The sequence below is a fragment of the Mustelus asterias genome, unplaced genomic scaffold, assembly GCF_964213995.1.
Source record: "Mustelus asterias unplaced genomic scaffold, sMusAst1.hap1.1 HAP1_SCAFFOLD_79, whole genome shotgun sequence".
NCBI lineage: Eukaryota > Metazoa > Chordata > Chondrichthyes > Carcharhiniformes > Triakidae > Mustelus > Mustelus asterias.
This window is the reverse complement of record NW_027590137.1, coordinates 610,447-633,755: the sequence shown is the minus strand read 5'-3', so window position 1 is coordinate 633,755 and position 23,309 is coordinate 610,447. Positions and strand designations below refer to the sequence as shown.

Below are 23,309 nucleotides of genomic sequence, written 5' to 3'. Positions count from 1 at the left end.
TGTCTGTACCTTTAAGACTTGATTACCTGTAAAGACTCGCACTCCAACCATTATTTTGTAAATTGAGTTTGTGTCTTTATATGCCCTGTTTGTGAACTGAAATCCCATTCACCTGACGAAGGAGCAGCTCTCCGAAAGCTTGTGGCTTTTGCTACCAAATAAACCTGTTAGACTTTAACCTGGTGTTGTGAGGCTTCTTATTGTGTTTACCCCAGTCCAACACCGTCATCTCCACATCATTCTCGGTGTAAACAGGAGGGGATGTGTTTGGAGACAGAATGTTCCAGTTTTCACCCTGACATTCCCAGTATGAATAAGATGCTAGATCAAATGGGCATGTTTTAAGACATCATTTCATTGCCTGGTCACTAACCTCCTTGAGCTCAGCTCATTCTGGGCTAGGAGTGTTTGATGGGGCGGTGTAGAGGGAGTTTATGAAAACTGTGCCTACTCTCTGGCGCTGTTTGGGGACAGGATGTCCCAATTCGCCATCTTTAAAAGGTCAAAGAGAGGACCAGCTGGATTAAATGGTGTTGCTTTATGACATTTAATCGCCTGGTAACTAACCTCCTGGAACCCAGCTCATTATGGGCTGGGAGTGTTTGGTGGGGCAATGCAGATGGAGTTTTTCTTATCTAAAGTGTTCCTCCTCTCTGACACTGTTTGATGTGGCATGTAATGGGAGTTTTCCTTTGTACCGAGCTTGGGCAGTGCTTCCCCTGGGAGTTTTTCACAGGATGATTTGGAGAGAACTTTCCTCTGTACCTTAGATGGGTTGTACATACCTCAGGAGTTTTTGATGGGAAAGTGTAGAGGGAGCCTTGCACTGTCCCACAAGTGTTGCAATTGCCCTGCATGATTTCTATTTCACAACATGTGCATTCAATTTTGATTTGATTTATTGTCAAATGTATTGGGATCCACTGAAAAGTATTGTTTCTTGCACGCTATACAGACAAAGCATATCTTTCATGGAGTACATGGGGAGAAGGAAAGGATAGGGTGCAGGTACAGGTAGGGTGAAGAGAAAGATCAGCTTAATATATGATAGGACCATTCAAACATGACAGTCGGAAGAAGTTGTTCTTGAGTCGTTTGGTACATGTTTTCAGACCATAGAACCATAGAAAATTACAGCTCAGAAACAGGCCTTTTGGCCCTTCTTGTCTGTGCTGAACCTTTTTTTGCCTCGTCCCACTGACCTGCACTTGGACCATATCCCTCCACACCCCTCTCATCCATGAACCCGTCCAAGTTTTTCTTAAATGTTAAAAGCATTTACCACTTTATCCGGCAGCTCATTCCAGACTCCCATCACTCTCTGCGTGAAGAAGCCCCCTCCTAATATTCCCTTTAAACTTTTCTCCTTTCACCCTTAACCCATGCCCTCTGGTTTTTTTCTCCCCTGGCCTCAGTGGAAAAAGCCTGCTTGCATTCACTCTATCTATACCCATCAAAATCTTATACACCTCTATCAAATCTCCCCTCATTCTTCTATGCTCCAGGGAATAAAGTCCTAACCTATTCAACTTTTTTCTGTAACTCAGTTTCTCAAGTCCCGGCAACATCCTTGTAAACCTTCTCTGTACTCTTTCAACCTTATTAATATCCTTCCTGTAATTAGGTGACCAAAACTGCACACAATACTCTAAATTCGGCCTCACCAATGTCTTATACAACCTCACCATAACACTCCAACTCTTATACTCGATACTTTGATTTATAAAGGCCAATGTACCAAAAGCACTCTTTACGACCCGCTCAACCTGTGACGCCACTTTTAGGAAATTATGTATCTGTATTCCCAGATCCCTCTGTTCTACTGCACTCTTCAGTGCCGACCATTTACCTTGTATGTTCTACCTTGGTTTGTCCTTCCAAAGTGCAATACCTCACACTTGGTCTGGCCAACATGTGACTCCAAAGCCACAACAATGTGGTTGACTCTCAACTGCCCTCCAATGGCAACTAGGGATGGGTAATAAATGCTGGCCAGCCAGCAACATCCATGTCCCATAAATGAATAAAAAGAATTCAATTGAACAGCTTGGTGGGCTGAATTTCTAACTATTTCTTACGATCTGTCAGGAACATGAAATGGTGAGTGTCAATCAGCATTAATTAGCACCTTCAGGAGAATTGGGTAGTGTATATTAAAGTTTAAAGTTTATTTAATAGTCATAAGTAAGGCTTATATTAACACTGCAATGAAGTTAGTGTGAAATTCCCCTAGTTGTCACACTCCGGCACCTGTTCGGGTCAATGCACCGAACCAGCACGTCTTTCAGAATGTGGGAGGAAACTCATGCAGACATGGGGAGAACGTGCAAACTCCACACAGACAGTGACCCAAGCCGGAAGTCGAACACGGGTCCCTGGCACTGTGAGGCAGCAGTGCTAACCACTGTGCCACCGTGCCGCAGAATGCTAAATGGAATGAGAGAGAGAGTGTATGTGTGAGGGGCGTGGGTGGAGATTTAAAGAATGTTCCATAGAAACTACAATTGTCTGTTTTGAATTTCTATCATGTGCTGACAGTGATGATTTTTGTAAACTCCTTTCAGTGGATATTGGAAGGGGAGGTTTGGAAAATGGAAATCTCAAAAGAGTCACTTGATTCATAAGGACGTGAAAATCATCAACCTTTTTAACATCAGTGTGACTGGAAAAGCACTGAGATTCTCACACCCGTATCAGAGTGTTCCAGTGCACTGATTGTGGAGAGACACAAGGACTCAGACACCATGGAGAAACCATGGAAATGTGGAGACTGTGGGAAGGGATTCAGAGCCCCATCTGAGGTGGAATCTCATCGACGCAGTCACACCGGGGAGAGACCGTTCATATGCTGCACTTGTGGGAAGGGATTCAATCATTCATCGAATCTGCTGAGACACCAGCGAATTCACACTGAGGAGAGGCTAGTCACCTGCTCACAGTGTGGGAAGGGATTCATAGATTCATTCACCATCCGGAGGTGCGGGGGGGGGGGCTGAAAGAGTGGGGGGGGGGGGGTGGAAGGAGCAGGGGGGGAAACAGAAGCGGGGGGGGAAAGAGAAAGATTGAGAGAGCAAGAATCCAACCCCTGTAATCACTTGTGAACTCGTTGGTATCTCTGCAGGTTGGATGACCGATTGAATCCCTTCCCACGCACAGAGTGAACGGTCTCTCCCTGGTGTGAACCCGCTGCTGTCTCCGCCGTGTGGATGACCTCCTAAACCTCTTTGAGCAGTGAGAGCAGCTAAACGGTCTCTCGTCAGTGTGAATGGGTTGGTGGATCATCAGTTCCCGAGAGCTTTTGAAGCCATTCCCACAGTCAGAGCATTTAAAGGGTCTGTCTTGGGTGTCAGTGACCTTGTGGCTCAACAGGTTGGGCAACTGAGTGAATCCCTTCCCACACACAGAGCAGGTGTACGGTCTCTCTCTGGCGTGAACCCGTTGGTGTGTCAACAGATTGTTCAACCGAGTGAATCCCTTCCCACACACAGAGCAGGTGAATGGCCTCTCCCCTGTGTGAACTCCCTGGTGTGTTTGCAAATGGGATAACTGAATGAATCCCTTCCCACACACAGAGCAGGTGAATGTCTCTCTCCAGTGTGACTGCGCCGATGAGTTTCCAGTGCAGCTGGGAACCTGAATCCTTTCCCACAGTCCCCACATTTACACAATTTCTCCATGGTGCGGGTGTCCTTGTGACTCTCCAGGCTTGACAATCAGTTCAGTTACAACATAACATGGGTGCGGTCTCTCTGCTGCAATGTATTTTCAGGCTGTCTAACTGGTTAAAGTTCTTTCCACAGTCACTCAGGTGTGTGCATGTTTCAGTGTGTGTGTGTCTCGGTGCTTTTCCAGTCACACTGATGTTTAAAATCTCCTGAAGCAGACAGAGCAGAGAAACATTTCCATTCTAGGTTCAAAGGTCGATGATATTCAGGTCCCAATGAACTGAGTGACTATGTTAGATTTTGATGTGAAGTTTGGTTTGATATTCGTCTTTAAATCTTCACCTTCTGATATCCTGCAAAAGGAATTTACAAAAGTCATCACTGTCAGCACAGGATAGAAATTCAGAACAGACAATTCTAATTTCTATGGAACATTCTTTTCTCTCTCATTCCCCAAGGTCTTCCCCTGGAGTGCAGCCTAAGACACAAAACATCAATGGTGGAGAACACCCGATATTGCGCAATCTGATTAACCATGTCAGATGTGCGGGGAAGCGTCTAGCTGCATGTATCGGTTAATGGTCTGACTAGTCAATGACCATATGATGTTTCTCCCCAGTTTTAACAACTACTACTCGGGCTCTCCAGGGGCTGGTACTGGCCTCAATCATCCCCTCCCCTAGGAGCCATTGCACTTCGGACCTGATAAAAGCTCTGTCTCCAGCACTGTACCGTCTGCTCTTGGTGGCGATGGGCTTGCAATCGGGGGTGAGATTTTCAAACGGTGAAGTTTGGGCGACTTTAAGAGTCGAGAGGCTGCAGGTGGTGTGCGGTGGGTGATCTGAGAACTGCTGATTGCAAATGGAGAGCGGGGGAAAAGGCCCATTGTACTCCATGGTGACGCTCTTAAGGTGACTCAGGAAATCTAGCCCCAGGAGTACGGCAGCGCAGAGTTGTGGCAGCATGAGGAGCCTGAAATTTTTGTACAATGACATAGGTAAGAGAAGGGACGGGGATTTAAAGCAGGAATTTCTGGAGCTGGGCTGGAAGCTGAGAGCCAAGACTAAAAATGTGGTCATCTCTGGTACGTTGCCGGTGCCACGTGATAGCGAGTTGAGGAACAGGGAGAGAGTGCAGTTAAACATGTGGTTGCAGGGATGGTGTAGGAGGGAGGGTTTCAGATACGTGGATAATTGGAACACATTCTGGGGAAGGTGGGACCTGTACAAACAGGACGGGGTGCACCTGAACCAGAGGGGCACCAATATCCTAGGAGGGAAATTTGTTACGGCTCTTCAGGGGGGTTTAAACTAATTTGTCAGGGGAGTGGGAAAAGGAGTTGTAGTCCAGAAGTCAGTGAGGGTGGTGAGGTATTGGGGAAGGTATCAGGGTCAAGGGTGGGTACCGGTAGACAGGAAGGTGGGTTGAAGTGCGTCTACTTCAATGCAAGGAGCATCCGGAACAAGGTAGATGAACTTGGGGCGTGGATTGGTACTTGGGACTACGATGTTGTGGCCATTACGGAGACGTGGGTAGAACAAGAACAGGAATGGTTGTTGGACGTTCCGGGTATAGATGTTTCACTAAGTGTAGGGAAGCTGGTAAAAGAGGTGGAGGAGTGGCATTGTTAATCAAGGATAGTTTAACGGCTGCGGAAAGGCACTTCGAGGGGGATCTGCACACTGAGGTAATATGGGCTGAGGTTAGAAATAGGAAAGGAGCGGTCACATTGTTAGGAGTTTACTATAGGCCCCCAAATAGTAATAGAGATGTGGAGGAAGAAATTGCTAAGCAGATTATGGATATGTGTGGGGGTCACAGGGTAGTTGTCATGGGGGACTTTAACTTTCCAAATATTGATTGGAACCTTTGTTGGTCAAATAGTTCGGATGGGGCAGTTTTTGTGCAGTGTGTGCAGGAGGGTTTCCTGACACAATATGTGGATAGGCCGACAAGAGGTGAGGCCACATTGGATTTGGTACTGGGAAATGAACCGGGCCAAGTGTTAGATTTGGTTGTGGGAGAGCACTTTGGAGATAGTGACCACCATTCGGTGTCTTTTGTGATTGCAATGGAGAGGGATAGGGCCGTACGGCAGGGCAAGGTTTACAATTGGGGGAGGGGTAATTATGATGCGATTAGGCAAGAATTAGGGGGCATAAGTTGGGAACAGAAACTGTCAGGGAAAGGAACTAATGAAAAGTGGAACTTTTTCAAGGAACAAATACTAGATGTCCTTGATAGGTATGTCCCTGTCAGGCAGGGAGGAAATGGCCGAGTGAGGGAACCATGGTTCACGAAAGAGGTGGAATGTCTTGTGAAAAGGAAGAGGGAAGCTTATGTAGGAATGAGGAAACAAGGTTCAGATGGCTCGATTGAGGGTTACAAGTTAGCAAGGAATGAGCTGAAAAAGGGGCTTAGGAGAGCTAGGAGGGGACATGAGAAGTCCTTGGTGGGTCGGATCAAGGAAAACCCCAAGGCCTTTTACTCTTATGTGAGGAATAAAAGAATGACCAGGGTGAGGTTAGGGCCAGTCAAGGACAGTAGTGGGAACTTGAGTCAGTAGAGATAGGAGAGGTGATGAATGAATACTTTTCTTCAGTGTTCACCAAGGAGAGGGGCCATGTTTTTGAGGAAGAGAAGGTGTTACAGGCTAATAGGCTGGAGGAAATAGATGTTTGGAGGGAGGATGTCCTGGCAGTTTTGAATAAACTGAAGGTCGATAAGTCCCCTGGGCCTGATGAAATGTATCCTAGGATTCTTTGGGAGGCAAGGGATGAGATTGCAGAGCCTTTGGCTTTGATCTTTGGGTCCTCGCTATCCACGGGGATGGTACCAGAGGACTGGAGAATGGCGAATGTTGTTCCTCTGTTTAAGAAAGGGAATAGAAATGACCCTGGTAATTATAGACTGGTTAGTCTTACTTCGGTGGTTGGTAAATTGATGGAAAAGGTCCTTAGAGATGGGATTTACGAACATTTAGAAAGATGCGGATTAATCCGGGATAGTCAGCATGGATTCATGAAGGGCAAGTCGTGCCTCACAAATTTGATAGAATTTTTTGAGGAGGTAACTAAGTGTGTTGATGAAGGTAGGGCAGTTGATGTCATATACATGGATTTTAGTAAGGCGTTTGATAAGGTCCCCCATGGTCGGCTTATGATGAAAGTGAGGAGGTGTGGGATAGAGGGAAAGTTGGCCGATTGGATAGGTAACTGGCTGTCTGATCGAAGACAGAGGGTGGTGGTCAATGGAAAATTTTCAGATTGGAGGCAGGTGGCTAGCGGAGTGCCGCAGGGATCGGTGCTTGGTCCTCTGCTCTTTGTGATTTTTATTAATGACTTAGAGGAGGGGACTGAAGGGTGGATCAGTAAATTTGCTGATGACACCAAGATTGGTGGAGTAGTGGATGAGGTGGAGGGCTGTTGTAGGCTGCAAAGAGACAGATAGGATGCAAAGCTGGGCTGAAAAATGGCAAATGGAGTTTAACCCTGATAAATGTGAGGTGATTCATTTTGGTAGGACTAATTTAAATGTGGATTGCAGGGTCAAAGGTAGGGTTCTGATGACTGTGGAGGAACAGAGAGATCTTGGGGTTCATATCCACAGATCTCTAAAGGTTGCCACTCAAGTGGATAGAGCTGTGAAGAAGGCCTATAGTGTGCTGGCTTTTATTAACAGGGGATTGGAGTTTAAGAGCCGTGGGGTTATGCTGCAACTGTACAGGACCTTGGTGAGACCACATTTGGAGTATTGTGTGCAGTTCTGGTCACCTCACTATAGGAAGGATGTGGAAGCGCTGGAAAGAGTGCAGAGGGGATTTACCAGGATGCTGCCTGGTTTGGAGGGTAGGTCTTATGAGGAAAGGTTGAGGGAGCTAGGGCTGTTCTCTGGAGCGGAGGAGGCTGAGGGGAGACTTAATAGAGGTTTATAAAATGATGCAGGGGATAGATAGAGTGAACATTCAAAGACTATTTCCTCGGGTGGATGGAGCTATTACAAGGGGGCATAACTATAGGGTTCGTGGTGGGAGATACAGGAAGGATATCAGAGGTAGGTTCTTTACGCAGAGAGTGGTTGGGGTGTGGAATGGACTGCCTGCAGTGATGGTGGAGTCAGACACTTTAGAAACATTTAAGCGGTTATTGGAAAAGCACATGGAGCACACCAGGATGCTAGGGAGTGGGATAGCTTGATCTTGGTTTCAGATAAAGCTCGGCACAACATCGTGGGCCGAAGGGCCTGTTCTGTGCTGTACTGTTCTATGTTCACTGTGCCCCGTACAGTCAGGGTCGCCACGCAATACCCGAGGACATCCACCGAGTGGGACTTTGAAGCCATGGAGATCGTTTTGCTTCACTGGCAGTACTGAAAGGGCGTAGTGACTCACTGTGTTAGGGTGAACAAAGCTCTCCGTACTCCCACAGTCAAACAAACAGTTTGTAATGCGACCGTTTACCTCGATGTCCATCATGGGCCTGGCGAGTTGGTGAGGCCTGGATTGGTCCAGCGTAATCGAAGCCATGGCGTCCAAGATGGCGGCCCGCACGGTCCACATGCGGCTGATGGCGGCCCGCATGGCCCACACGTGGCTGATGGTGTCCAAGATGGCGGCCCCCACGGGTCACACGTGGCGCTACTGGGCTTGGAGGTCGATTTCGCTCTGCATACCTTCACGTAATGGCCCTTCTTTCCACACCCGGAGTAGATCGCATCCTTCGCCGGGCAGCGTTGTCGGGGGTGCTTCCCCAGGCCGCAGAAGTAGCACTTCGGGCCTCTGGAGACTGCCGCAGCGGTCGGGTCATTGGTGGGACATGGCGTGGCGTAGGCCTGCAGCCCTCCCGAGTGCAGAGGTGGCGGCGGCCACGGTGTCCACGATGCGCCCTCGTGGTCGGGGGTGTAGGCCTCGAGATTACGGAAGGCCACCTCTAACAAGTCGGCAAGCGCTACAATCTTTTGTAGCTCCAGCCCATCCTGTTCCAGCAGTCGTCAGATATAGTTTGACCTGATACCCGTGACATAGGCATCTCTGATTAAGTCCTCAGTGTTTTGGGCAGCTGTTACGGTCATGCAGTTGCAGGCCCTGCCAAGTGCTCGCAACGCACGCAGGAATTGATTACCCGATTCTCCTGGCTGTTGTCTGCAAGTAGCCAGAAGATGTCTGGCGTAGATTTCATTAGACTGTTTGTTGTCCTGGCCTTTTAAAAGTTTGATCGCATCCTTGTAAGTTTCAGTGTCTCTAATCATCGAGGATACTTGATCGCTTACCCGAGTGTGGAGCACGTGTAGCTTGTCGGTTTCAGTCCGGACGACGGAGGAGGAGGTAAGGAAAGTTTTGAAACAGTGTAGCCAGTGATCGAAGCTGTTAGAGGCTCCTACAGCTTGAGGGTCCAGTTCGAGTTTGTCGGGTTTTAGTATCTGCTCCATCCCAAAACTTTTGCTCATAAAATTGATGCACCATCAATCAAGCAAAGACTAGTTTGTATGCAAGAACAAATAGGCTTTCATTCGCAAAAGACTTGGAGCACACCCGTGCCGATGAACTGGTCCGGCGACTGAGGCAGGGGGGTGGGGAGCAGTCGCCTTTATACCTGGATCAGGGGGGGAGGAGTCTCAGGTAGGGCCGGCAGGGGCATGTCCAGGCATGTCACATATACAGGTAATAAGCTAACAGTGGTTTACCACAGCAAGTCAGAACAGTTAAGGCTATGGGCCAGGTGGTGGTAAATGGGATTAGGTGGGAAGTCTCTTGGTGGGAAGTTTCTTGCGTGTCGGTGCAGACTCGATGGACTGAAGGGCCTTTTCTGCATTGTACGGTTCTATGATGAGGCAATTCAGTTAGTTGGAGAGACTGGAGCAGCTGAAATTTCTCTCTTTAGATCAGTCAGACAACAGGGCTTGGAATGGGGCCATTCGGACTACTGATTCAATGCTGGCTCTCTGCAGAGCAAACCCTTACCCCGTTCTATAGACAGATCCATGCTCACTGCTTCCTGTCCTGGATGAGCAGAAACTGATAGCCAAGTTCCGCACACATGAGGACAGCCTCAACCGGGATCTTGGGTTCATGTCACACTATCTGTAACCCCCACAGCTTGTCTGGACTTGCAGAATCTCGCTGGCTGTCCTGTCTTTAACCTGTGCTTAATGCTCCCTCCATTCACATTGTTTGTACCTTTAAGACTTGATTATCTGGAAAGACTGCATTCCAATCATTGTTCTGTAAATTGAGTTTGTGTCTCTGTATGCCCTGTTTGTGAGTATTTCTCCACTCCACCTGATGATGGGGCAGCGCTCCGAAAGCGAGTGGTATTTGCTACCAAATAAACCTGTTGGACTTTAACCTGGTGTTGTGAGACTTCTTACTCCTGTCCTGGACACAGAGAGCTGGAAATCTCCATGCAGGCGGCCAGATGTCTATCTGACTGGACTAACAATGTGTGGAATGTCCAGACTGGGGGAACAATGGGTGGGGGCGGGGCTCCCGGGTCCGCGCGCCTGAACCTGGAGATGTCACCGCGGAGCAGGGTGATTGCTATTGGCTGATTCAGGCAGGGCTCCATTGTGCCATCACAATGACTCAGAGGGGCGTTCCCAGCACACACTGTCCCATTGGCAGCAATATCACTGGTTACAGAAGCAAAACACTGCGGATTGGGCACCAGCTCAGCGCTGCTGGCGGTCAAAGCCCCGCCCACCCCCACGTGGGCTCGGGTTCCGCCCCCTCATTGTCCACATGCGGCAGATTGACCAATGGCAACGCGTGGAGGACCAGATGGGCGCTGGTCCTCCAGCCAATCAGAGTCTGGGACTTGTGTGCATGGCTGCATGGAGCTTTATCAATTGTTGGCCAGCAAAGCTGCTGCTCCTCTCTCTCTGAATGAAGATTGAGCTTCAGACAGATTAATATTGTACTGTCGCTACCTTAGATATTTCCAGTCATTCATCTCTTGCCTATTAGAGTCATTCGTGTTTGGATTTCTTCTCCACAGGGATCAGTGGAGGTTGAGGGCCATTGAATATATTCCAGGGTGAGTTACACTGATTTTTGATTGATAAAGGTGTCAAGCGTTATGGGAAACAGGTAGGGAAATGGAGAGAAAGTTAAGATGAGGAGGGATTTCCTCACTCAAGTATGTGGTGTAGTTTTGGAATTATGCACCCCAGAGGACTGTGGAGCCTCAGTCATCGAGAAATTTCAAGCCGGAGATTGATAAGTTTTGAGATATTGAAGACATTGAGTGATCTGGGGGAGAGCATGGGGAATGGTGCTGAGGTCGATCGGCCAATTCTCACTGAATGGTTGTGGCAATTCGATGGGCTGAATGGCCAACTGTTGCTTCTATTTCTTATGATTTCTATGTGCTGGAGTGGAAGCAGTGAGCATGGATCTGTCAATCAGCCTGAATCAGCATCTTCAGGAGAATTGGGAGGGTGAATATTAGATACAGCAGAGTGAGAATGGAGGGAGAGTGAGTGGGATGGAGATTCACGGCTTTTGGGGAATGAGAGAGGAAAGAATGCTCCATAGAAACTAGAATTGTCTGTTCTGAATTTCTGTTCTGACACTGATGACTTTTGTAAACTCGTTTTACAGGATGTTGAAAGAGGAATCACAGGCAGAAATCTCAAAAGTCACATCGAGACCTAACAGAATCATATTCCTTGGGAGCTGAATATCATTGGCCTTTGAATCTAGAAGGAGAAATGGTTGTCCGGTCTGTTGATTTGAAAAGATTTCAAACATCAGTGTGACTGGAAAAGCACCAACAGCGTTCCAGTGCACTGACTAAAGAGCTTTAACCAGTTACACAGCCTGAATAAATATCACACCATTCGCAGCTGGGAGAGACTGTACTTGTGTTCTGTGTGTGGACGAGGCTTCAACTGAGGCAAGATCACCTGCACCATGGAGAAACCATGGAAATGTGGGGACTGTGGGAAGGGATACGGAGCCCCATCTAAGCTGGAAATTCATCGGCGCAGCCATACTGGGGAGAAGCCATTCATCTGCTCTCAGTGTAAGAAGGGATTTAATTATTTATCCAGCCTACGGATGCACCAGCGAGTTCACACTGGGGAGAGGCCATTCACCTGCTCTCAGTGTGGGGAGGGATTCACTCAGTTATCCAACCTGTGGACACACCAGCGAGTTCACACTGGAGAGAAACCATTCACCTGCTCTCAGTGTGGGAAGGGATTCACTCGGTCATCCCACCTGCAGACACACCAGCGAGTTCACACCGGGGAGAGGCCATTCACCTGCTCTCAGTGTGGGCAGGAATTCACTCAGTCATCCAACCTGCAGTCACACCAGCGAGTTCACACTGGAGAGAGGCCGTTCACCTGTTCTCAGTGTGGGAAGGGATTCACTCAGTCGTCGCATCTGCGGACACACCAGCGAATTCACACCAGGGAGAGGCCATTCACCTGCTCTCAGTGTGGGAAGGGATTCACTCGGTCAGCCGACCTGCAGAGACACCAGCGAGTTCACATCAGGGAGAGGCCGTTCACCTGCCCTCAGTGTGGGAAGGGATTCACTCAGTCAGCCGACCTGCAGAGACACCAGCGAGTTCACACTGGGGAGAAACCATTCACCTGCTCTCAGTGTGGGAAGGGATTCACTCAGTCATCCGACCTACGGACACACCAGCGAGTTCACACTGGAGAGAGGCCGTTCACCTGCTCTCAGTGTGGGAAGGGATTCACAGTTTCATCCCGGCTGCTGAGACACCAACAAGTTCACGAGTGATTCCAGGGGTTGGATTCTGCTCTCAGTTGCATCCAGGATTGCATTTTGTTCATTCTCACAGTTGGTCAACGGGGAGGGTCGGAGGGTTTCTTTCTGCTGGACTGGCTGGTCTCAGCCTCCAGTAGGCTGATGCTCTTTGAGTCAAATGTCACAAGGATCTCAGAGTGACAGGGTGATAGAGTGATAGAGTGACGGGGTGACAGGGTGACGGGGTGACGGGGTGACAGGGTGACGGGGTGACGGGGTGTTAAGTTCAGAAATATTTAGTCAGCAGAAGACAGAGGGTAGCAGTGAAACGATGTGTTTCTGAATGGAGGGCTGTGACTCGTGGCGTCCCTCAGGGATCAGTGCTGGGACCTTTGCTGTTTGTAATATATATAAATGATTTGGAGGAAAATGTTTGTGGACGACACAAAGGTTGTTGGATTTGCGGATAGCGATGAGGACCATCAGAGGATACAGCAGGATATACATCAGTTGGGTGGAGAGATGGCAGATGGAGTTTAATCCGGATAAATGTGAGGTAATGCATGTTGGAAGGTCTAATACAGATAGGAAATATACAGTAAATGGCAGAACCCTGCAGGGTATTGATAGGCAGAGGGACCTGGGTTTACAGGTACACAGGTTACTGAAAGTGGCAACACAGTTGGAGAAGGTAGTGAAGAAGGCATACGGCATGCTTGCCTTCATCGGCTGGGGCATTGAATGTAAAAATTGGCAAATCATGTTGCAGCTTTATAAAACCTTAATTAGGCCACACTTGGAATATAGTGCGGCATAATTATATAGTGCAGCATGAACTCTGTCCATGCCTCTCATAATCTTGTAAACTTCTATCAGGTCACCCCTCAACTCCGCTGTTCCAGTGAGAACAAACCACGTTTCTCCAACCTCTCCTCATAGCTAATGCCCTCCATACCAGGTAACATCCTGGTAAATCTTTTCTGTACCCTCTCCAAAGCCTCCACATCTTTCTGGTAGTGTGGCGACCAGAATTGAACACTATATTCCAAGTGCAGCCTAACTAAGCTTCTATAAAGCTGCAACATGACTTGCCAATTTTTAAACTCAATGCCCCGGCCGATGAAGGCAAGCATGCCGTATGCCTTCTTGACTACCTTCTCCACCTGCATTGCCACTTTCAGTGACCTGTGTACCTGTATACCCAGGTCCCTTGACCTATTTTAAGGGTTCTGCCATTTACTGTATATTTCCTTTTTGGATTAGGCCTTCCAAAATGCATTATCTCACATTTGTCCGGATTAAACTCCATCTGCCACCTCTCCGCCCAAGTCTCCAACTGATCTATATCCTGCTGTATCCTCTGATGGTCCTCATCGCTATCTGGAAATCCACGAACCTTTGTGTCATCTGCAAACTTACGAATCAATCCAGTTACATTTTCCTCCAAATCTTTTATATATATATATTACAAACAGCAAAGGTCCCAGCACTGATCCCTGAGGGACGCCACTTGTCACAGTCCTCCATTCAGAAATGCACCCTTCCACTGCTACCCTCTGTCTTTGACTGAGCAGTTTTGTATCCACGGAGCCAGCTCACCTCTGATCCCATGCAACTTTACCTTCTGCACCAGTCTGCCATGAGGGACCTTGTCAAAGGCTTTACTGAAGTCCATGTAGACAACATCCACTGCCCTATCCTCATCAATCATCTTCGTCACTTCCTCGAAAAACTCGATCAAGTTAGTGAGACATGACCTCCGCTTCACAAAACCATGTTGCCTCTCACTAATACGTCCACTTATTTCCAAGTGGGAATAAATGCTGTCTTGAAGAATCCTCTCCAGTAATTTCCTGACCACTGATGTATGGCTCACCAGCCTGTAATTACCTGGATTATTCTTGCTACCCTTCTTAAACAAAGGAACAAAATTGGCTATTCTCCAATCCTCTGGGACCTCCCCTGAGACTGATCGCCAAGTTCCGCACACATGAGGACGGCCTCAACCGGGATCTTGGGTTCATGTCACACTATCTGTAACCCCTACGACTTGCCTGGGCTTGCAAAATCTCACTAACTATCCTGGCTGGAGACAATACACATCTCTTTAACCTGTGCTTAGCCCTCTCTCCACTCACAATGTCTGTACCTTTAAGACTTGATTACCTGTAAAGACTCGCAGTCCAACCATTATTTTGTAAATTGAGTTTGTGTCTTTATATGCCCTGTTTGTGAACAGAACTCCCACTCATCTGACGAAGGAGCAGCACTCCGAAAGCTCGTGGCTTTTGCTACCAAATAAACCTGTTGGACTTTCACCTGGTATTGTGAGACTTCTTACTGTGTGTACCTCCCCTGTAGCCAGTGAGGATACAAAGATTTCTCTCAAGGCCCCAGCAATTTCCTCCCTTGCCTCTCTCAGTATTCTGGGGTATATCCCTTTAGGCCCTGGGGACTTGTCTACCTTAATGTTTCTCAAGAACCCCAATACCTCCTCCTTTTTGATCTCAAGATGACTCGAACTATCTACACACTCTTTCCCATACTCATCATCCACCAAGTCCTTCTCTTTGGTGAATACTGATGCAAAGTACTCATTTAATACCTCGCCCATTTCCTCTGGCTCCAAACACACATTCCCTCCCTTGTCCTTGAATGGGTCAACCCTCTGCCTGGCTACCCTCTTGTTCTTTATATATGTTTAAAAAGTCTTGGGATTTTCCTTAATCCTGCTGGCCAATGCTTTTTTGTGACCCCTTTTATCCCTCCTTACTCCTTGCTTAAGTTTCTCATCCAAATCGTTAATATAAATGACAAGTAACAAGGGACCCATTACTGATCCCTGAGGCACACCACTGGTCACAGGCCTCCAGTTTGAAAAACAACCCTCTACAACCACCGTCTGGCTTCTGTCATCAAGAAGCCAATTTTGTATCCATTTAGCTACCTCACCCTTGATCCCGTGAGATTTAACCTTATGCAACAACCTACCATGCGGTACCTTGTCAAAGGCTTTGCTAAAGTCCATGTAGACAACATCAACTGCACTGCCCTCATCTACCTTCTTGGCTACCCCTTCAAAAAACTCAATCAAATTTGTGAGACATAATTTTCCACTCACAAAACCATGCTGACTGTCCCTAATCAGTCCTTGCATCTCTAAATGCCGTTAGATCCTCTCTCTCAAAATACCTTCAAACAACTTACCCAGATGTGAGGCTCACTGGCCTGCAGTTCCCAGGCTTTTCTCTGCAGCCCTTTTTAAACAAAGGCACAACATTTTCCACCCTCCAATCTTCAGGCACCTCACCTGTGATTATCGATGATTCAAATATCTCTGCGAGGGGACCCACAATTTTCTCCCTAGCCTCCCAAAGTGTCCTGGGATACACTTCATCAGATGCGAGGGATTTATCTACCTTGATGCACATTAAAATTTCCAGCACCTCCTTCTCTGTGATGTGTACACTCCTCAGGACATCACTATTTATTTCCCCGAGTTCCCTAACATCCATGCTTTTCTCAACAGTAAATACTGATGAGAAATATTCATTTAGGATCTCACCCATCTCTTTTTTGTGGATGTTTGTAAATGTGTTTTATCATTGTTTTGGGCTACATTTGTTAAGGTTTATCTTTCTGGAGAATTAACCTTACCTTGAGTATTTAATTAAAGGCATTCCTGGAAGTTTAAAAACAGAACCACAAGAACGCTTAAGGAATTTATTTTGGTGATTGTTGTTGTAAAGCACATGCTAAGATCCTCTGCTTGTGTATGGATGATATTTGTGTGTTGAATGCTTCAAGCTTTGAGGTTTTGTGTCTGTGATTTAAATCAAATGGACTTTAAAAAGGAAGTGTCATTAATAAAGCTTTTTTTTCAGAAGTTATGAACCTGGACCCATATTTACTGGCCAGGGATATGTTTCCAGGACATTTTACTGAACATGTGGGAATGTTAATCCGGATAAATTCACACATGTGAGAATGAGAGTTTTAATTTGTAATAGTTATTTAAAATTTGGGACATGTGAAATGATTCTGACCAATCCTGTGTTGGATTGATCTTGGGTTAAACTTCCTGTCAGGTCCAAAGATTTATTCCTGATGCAATTAACACAATGAAAAGGAAATTGGATACTGAAGGAAAGATTTTAAAAGGAGAGATTATAAATAGGAATAGATATATCGCAAGGGGGATAGAATATAAAAGCAGAGATGTCTTGCTGCATCTGTACAGGGCATTGGTGAGGCTGCAGCTGGAATAGTGTGTGCAGTATTGGTCCCCTTATTTGCGGAAGGATATATTGGCCTCGGAGGGAGTGCAGAGAAGGTTCACCAGGTTGATACCAGAGATGAAGGGTGTTGATTATGAGGAGAGACTGAGCAGATTGGGTTTGTATTCGTTGGAATTTGGAAGGCTGAGGGGAGATGTTATAGAGACCTATAAGATAATGAAGGGGCTGGATAGGGTAGAGGTGGAGAGATTCTTTCCACTTAGAAAGGAAACTAGAACCAGAGGGCACAGCCTCAAAATAAAGGGGGGTCAGTTTAGGACAGAGTTGAGGAGGAACTTCTTCTTTCAGAGGGTGGTGAATCTCTGGAATTCTCTGCCCACTGAAGTGGTGGAGGCTACCTCGTTGAATATGTTTAAATCACGGATAGATGGATTCCTGATCGGTAAGGGAATCAGGGGTTATAGGGATCAGGCGGGTAAGTGGAACTGATCCACTTCAGATCAGCCATGATCTTATTGAATGGCGGGGCAGGCTCGAGGGGCTAGATGGCCTACTCCTGCTCCTATTTCTTATGTTCTTATGAAATGATTCCCAGACTGTGTGGTTGTTCGATTAAAACAAAGGAAGGGCACCAATATCCATTTGAGAACTTTTAATCCACCCTTTTCAAACTAAGAGAGTCGATGTACAAAGAAAGCCCAGGGATGGTAGATAAGGGGGTCTGGAAAACATCATGATGGGGGCACCTATCTGTTCATGAGATCATCACAAAGCCCCATGATGCCCAGATACTAATTGATTGGACCTATATATAATGTATGTAATCTATAACCATTCTGATTGGATTGTGTCCAGCTGGGATGAGCTGAGTAACTGTATAAGAATTGATGATTTTCCTTGTGGGGTGGAGTTGTACATGGTCAGCCCCTGTGGCTTCTCCCCATAGTAAGAGTTTTAACAACACCAGGTTAAAGTCCAACAGGTTTATTTGGTCGCCAATGCCATTAGCTTTCAGAGCGCTGCTCCTTCGTCAGATGGAGTGGATATCTGCTCTCAAACAGGGCACAGACACAAAATCAAGTTACAGAATACTGATTAGAATGCGAATCTCTACAGCCAACCAGGTCTTAAAGATACAGACAATGTGAGTGGAGAGAGCATTAAGCACAGGTTAAAGAGATGTGTATTGTCTCCAGACAGGCATACTTCTCCCCACTGGCGTAACTCAATAAACTGTTTGTCAATTGAATCAGGCTTGAGTGTTGAATGATTCTTCTGAGTTCATTCCCCAAAACACACTGGGTACGTTACCGCTGGAGACCAGGTATTGCCAAAACCTTCAGACAATACAAAGACTCATGAAAGCCAGTGTCCCAGTTTAAAGACATATCTTTTATTTGACCAACGATTGAAGGGAGAAATTATTGGACAGTGTTAATCCTGCTCTAGAAGACAAGCATAGAACATAGATAGAACATAGAACAGTACAGCACAGAACAGGCCCTTCGGCCCATGATGTTGTGCCGAGCTTTATCTGAAACCAAGATCAAGCTATCCCACTCCCTATCATCCTGGTGCGCTCCATGTGCCTATCCAATAACCGCTTAAATGTTCCTAAAGTGTCTGACTCCACTATCACTGCAGGCAGTCCATTCCACACCCCAACCACTCTCTGCGTAAAGAACCTACCTCTGATATCCTTCCTATATCTCCCACCACGAACCCTATAGTTATGCCCCCTTGTAATAGCTCCATCCACCCGAGGAAAGCATCCTGATCTAATAACTCTGACATACAATCATTCGGATGGATCAATAATACATTCTTCATATCAATTCTCCTGCCTTTCATCAGGTGTAAACCAATCATTTTCAATACAACTCAATCCTTAATTACACGTCATATACTTTAACCAATTGCATTTTACCCTCTGACACAATGGATTTCATTGGTCCGTAGAATCCGGACACTTCCTCCCCCTATTGCTGACTCTGCTTCCCCTTGTTGCTTAGCAACCCCAGAAGCTTAGCTGCAAAGGTCAAAGTTAATGTTCCAATCGGCTCTTATTCCGTCACTGGCCAAACCAGACAAATGCATGTTCTCACGTCTGAGAAGACACTGTCTTATCTGGCCAGTGTGAATCAATCATATTCATGAAGCTGCCTTTAGAAACTTTGTTAAAAACTTCTTTGAAAAGGTTGGCGCATTCTGTGGCTTCATTGTTCCGAAGAATGTAGCCTGTCTGTAAATATTCCTGTACCATCATGCCTTGCAGCAGCCTGCCTTTGGCTAAAGTTTCCAATTGCTTTTAAAAATACAGCTAACATACATTTTAAAATCAGAAAATTCATGTTTAAATCAGAATTACTTGTTTAAATCTCTTACTGTGTTCACATGTGTGTAGACTGTTACCTTGTTAGCTTCTCAGTCTGATTTAGTCATTTAACTCAATGCTGGTAGTTCTGTTAGTGTCTGAAATGCCTCATGGTTTAAAATTTCTCAAATCTATTAGGAATTTTCTCCAACAGTTTGTCATTGCGGAGCTCGGAGTACAGCACTTGTTTCAGGAGTCTTGTGTGGGGCTTGTGTACAATGTGGCCCGCCCATCGCAGCTGGTCGAGTGTGACCAGTGCCTCGATACTGGGGATATTGGCCTGGGAGAGGACACTCACGGTGGTAAGCCTATCCTGCCAGTGGATTTGCAGGATTTTGTGGAGGCAACGTTGGTGACATCTCTCCAGGGATTTGAGGTGTCTGCTGTGCATTGTCCATGTTTCTGATGGACACAGGAGGGCGGGGACCACGGCTGCTCTGTAGACCATGAGCTTGGTGCTGGATTTGAGGTCTCGGGCTTTGAACTCTGTTCCTGAACTAGCCCATTGGAGTTGATGCTGGATTTCATCGTCAATGCCTGCCCGTGCCGACAGGGGGCTCCCGAGGTGTGGGGAATGATCCACGTTATCCAGGGGCTCACTGTGGATCTTGATGGTCGGGAGGGGGAGCAGGAGTGGGATGGTAGAGAACCTTTGTTTCCCGGATGTTTAATCTGAGTCCCATTCTCTCATATGTCTCAGTGAATGTGTCAACAATAGTTTGTAGATAAGCTTAAGCTTATTTATTGGTGTCACAAGTGGGCTTACATTCACGCTGCAATGAAGTTACTGTGAAAGTGCCCTGGATCAACCTCTGAGTGTGCGCACAGACACACACAGGTTGTGAATGAAGCCCAATCCATCACGCAAACCAGTCTCCTATCCATTGACACTGTCTACACTTCCCACTGCCTTGGAAAAGCAGCCAGCATTATTAAGGACTCCACACATCCTGGACATAATCTCTTCCATCTTCTTCCTTTGGGAAAAAGATACAAAAGTCTGAGGACACGTACCAACCGACTCAAGAACAGCTTCATCCCTGCTGCCATCAGATTTTTGAACAGACCTACCTCGCATTAAGTTGACCTTTCTCTACACCCCAGCTATGACTGTAACATTCTGCACCCTCTCCTTTCCTTCCCTATGTATGGTATGCTCTGTCTGTATAGCGGGCATGAAACAATACTTTTCACTGTATACCAATACATGTGACAATAATAAATTAAATCAAATCGGCATTTTTTTTATTCATTTGTGGGACATGGGTGTCGCTGACTGGCCAGCATTCATTGTCCATCCCTAGTTGCCTGAGTGTATTTGAGAGTTAACCACATTGCAGTGGCTCTGGAATCACATGTAGGCCAGACCAGGTAAGGATGGCACATTTCCTTCCCGAAAGGACATTAGTGAACCAGGTGGGATTTTCCAGCAATTCATAGAAATCATAGAAACCCTACAGTGCAGAAGGAGGCCATTCAGCCCATCGAGTCTGCACCGACCACAATCCCACCCAGGCCCTACCCCCACATATTTACCCGCTAATCCCTCTAACCTACGCATCTCAGGACTCTAAGGGGCAATTTTTAACCTGGCCAATCAACCTAACCCGCACATCTTTGGACTGTGGGAGGAAACCGGAGCACCCGGAGGAAACCCACGCAGACACGAGGAGAATGCGCAAACTCCACACAGACAGTGACCCAAGCCAGGAATCGAACCCAGGTCCCTGGAGCTGTGAAGCAGCAGTGCTAACCACTGTGCTACCGTGCCGCCCATAAACAATGACAATGGTTTCATGGTCACCAGTAGATTCTTAATTCCAGATTCCTTTTATTGAATTCAAATTCCACCATCTGCCGTGGCCAGATTCGAATCGAGGTCCCCAGCACATTAGCTGATTTCTGGATTAATAGTCCAGCGATAATACCACCAGGCCATCACCTCCCCCCACCCCTAGGGTCGGCATACTGCAGCCCCATGACTGAGGCTGGGCTGGTCTTGGTTCTGGCCTGGAGGGATCGGACATTGAAAGTTTCCCACTGGTCCAGTAGGCCAGCTGGACTCCAGCGGGGAGCTTCATGGTGCTGGGGTGGAGTGTTGCTGCAGGAAAGGTGGGGATGAATGTTGGTGCGATGACGCAGCCCTGCTTGACCCCAGTTTGCACTCGTACTGGTCGTCTCACTGTAGAAAGGATGTGATTGCACTGGAGGGGGTGCAGAGGAGATTCACCAGGATGTTGCCTGGGATGGAGCAGCCGAGCTATAAAGAGAGATTAGATAGACTTGGATTGTTTTCTTGAGAGCAGAGAAGGCTGAGGGGGGACATGATTGAGGTGTATAAGATTGTGAGGGGTATGGACAGGGTGGATAGGAAGCAGCTGTTCCCCTTAGTTGAAGGGTCAATAACGAGGGGGCATCATTTTAAGGTGAGGGGCAGGAGGTTTTGGGGGATTTGAGGAAAAATGTTATTATCCAGAGGGTGGTGGGAGTCTGGAATTCACTGTCTGGGAGGGCAGTGGAGGCGGGAAACCTCACAACCTTTAAAAAGCACATGGATGAGCACTTGAATGTTTTGACAGTTCAAACTCCATCGGCCAAGTGCTGGAAAATGGATGAGTGTAAATTTAGTATAGTTTTGTCAGTGCAGACTCGATGGGCTGAAAGGCCTCTTCTGTACTGTATGACTCTGACTTGTGGACTTGCTGGTGTTTCTGCAGTCGGGATGAATGAGTGAATCCCTTCCCACACACGGTGCAGGTGAACGGTCTCTCCCCAGTGTGAACCCGCTGGTGTGTCCGCAGGCCTGATGGCACACTGAATCCTTTCCCACACACAGAGCAGGAGAACGGCCTCTCCCCAGTGTGAACTTGCTGGTGTCGCCACAGGCTTGATGATACACTGAATCCTTTCCCACACACAGAGCAAGTGAATGGTCTCTCCCCAGTGTGAACTCGCTGGTGGTTCTGCAAATGAAATAATTGAGTGAATCCCTTCCCACACACAGAGCAGATGAATGGTCTCTCCCCAGTGTGAACTCGCTGGTGTCTCCGCAGGGTGGATAACTGAATGAACCCTTTCCCACACTCAGAGCAAGTGAACGATTTCTCCCCAGTGTGAACTTGCTGGTGTCTCTGCAAATCAATTATCTGAGTGAATCCCTTCCCACACACAGAGCAGGTGAACGGCCTCTCCCCAGTGTGACTGCGCCGATGAATCTCCAGCTGAGATGGAAAACTGAATCCTTTCCCACAGTCTCCACATTTCCACGGTTTCTCCATGGTGCGGGTGTCCTTGTGACTCTCCCGGTTAAACAATCAGTTAAATCTCACACAGAACACGGGTACAGTCTCTCCCCGCTGTGAATGCTGCGATGTATTTTCAGGCGGTGGAACTGGTAAAAGCTCTTTCCACACTCAGTGCACTGGAACACTCTCACTCTGGTGTGTCTGTGTCTTGGTGCTTTTTCAGTCACATTTATGTCAAAAAAATTCTGAAGCAGACAGAACAGAAAAAGATTTCTCCTTCTAGATTCAAAGGCCAATGATATTCAGATCCCGATCAATCAAATGACTGTCAGATTTTGATGTGACGTTTGGTTTGAGATTTCTGTCTGTAAATCCTCACCTTCTGTTATCCTGCAAAAGCAGATTACAAAAGTCATCACTGTCAGTACAGGATAGAAATTCAGAACAGACATTTCCTTTTTTTAAGTTTATTCACTAGTCACATGTAAGGCTTACATTAACACTGCAATGAAGTCACTGTGAAATTCCGCTAGTTGCAGCAGTCGGGCGCCTGTTGGGATCAATGCATCGAACCAGCAGGTCTTTCAGAATTCTTTCAGAATTCGAGTTTCTATGGAAACCTCTTTCCTCTCTCATTCCCCAAAAGCTGTAAATCTCCATCCCACACACTCTCCCTCCATTCTCACTCTGCTGTATCTAATATTCACCCTCCCAATTCTCCTGAAGGTGCTGATTGAGGCTGATTGACAGATTCATGCTCACTGCTTCCTGTCCTGGACACAGAGAGCTGGAAATCTCCATGCAGGCTGCCAGACAGATATATGTCTATCTGACTGGACTAACAATGTGTGGAATGTACAGACTGGATTCACTCGTTTTCCCTTCAGTGGCTAAGGGCGGACACAGCACCAGAAACCAATAAACTGCACACAAGGCTTTCTCTGGAAGTTGCTGAAGAGATAGTGGACACTTTAGTTGTAATTTTTCATAACTCGCTAAATTCCAGGAGGATATCAGAAGATTGGAAAACAGCCTGGTTCAAAAAGGGAGAAAGGCAGAAGGCAGGGA

General features: G+C 47.0%; 1 protein-coding gene and 1 pseudogene across 4 annotated transcripts in view; one reads left to right on the top strand and one right to left on the bottom strand.

Moving 5' to 3' along the window:
* LOC144483790 (uncharacterized) overlaps positions 1 to 23,309 on the top strand; it is a 50,034-nt pseudogene that overhangs the window by 21,679 nt on the left and 5,046 nt on the right.
* LOC144483836 (uncharacterized) overlaps positions 21,054 to 23,309 on the bottom strand; it is a 284,619-nt gene continuing 282,363 nt past the window's right edge. For 2 of the 4 annotated variants that reach the window (XM_078202391.1, XM_078202393.1), the window contains one exon: positions 21,054 to 22,631. In XM_078202391.1, the coding sequence (XP_078058517.1) occupies positions 21,621 to 22,274 (654 nt within the window). In that variant the 5' untranslated portion in view covers positions 22,275 to 22,631 and the 3' untranslated portion in view covers positions 21,054 to 21,620. Of the gene's footprint in view, positions 22,632 to 22,736; positions 22,802 to 23,309 lie in introns of those variants that run through there. The other 2 variants (XM_078202392.1, XM_078202394.1) reach the window with 2 other exon arrangements.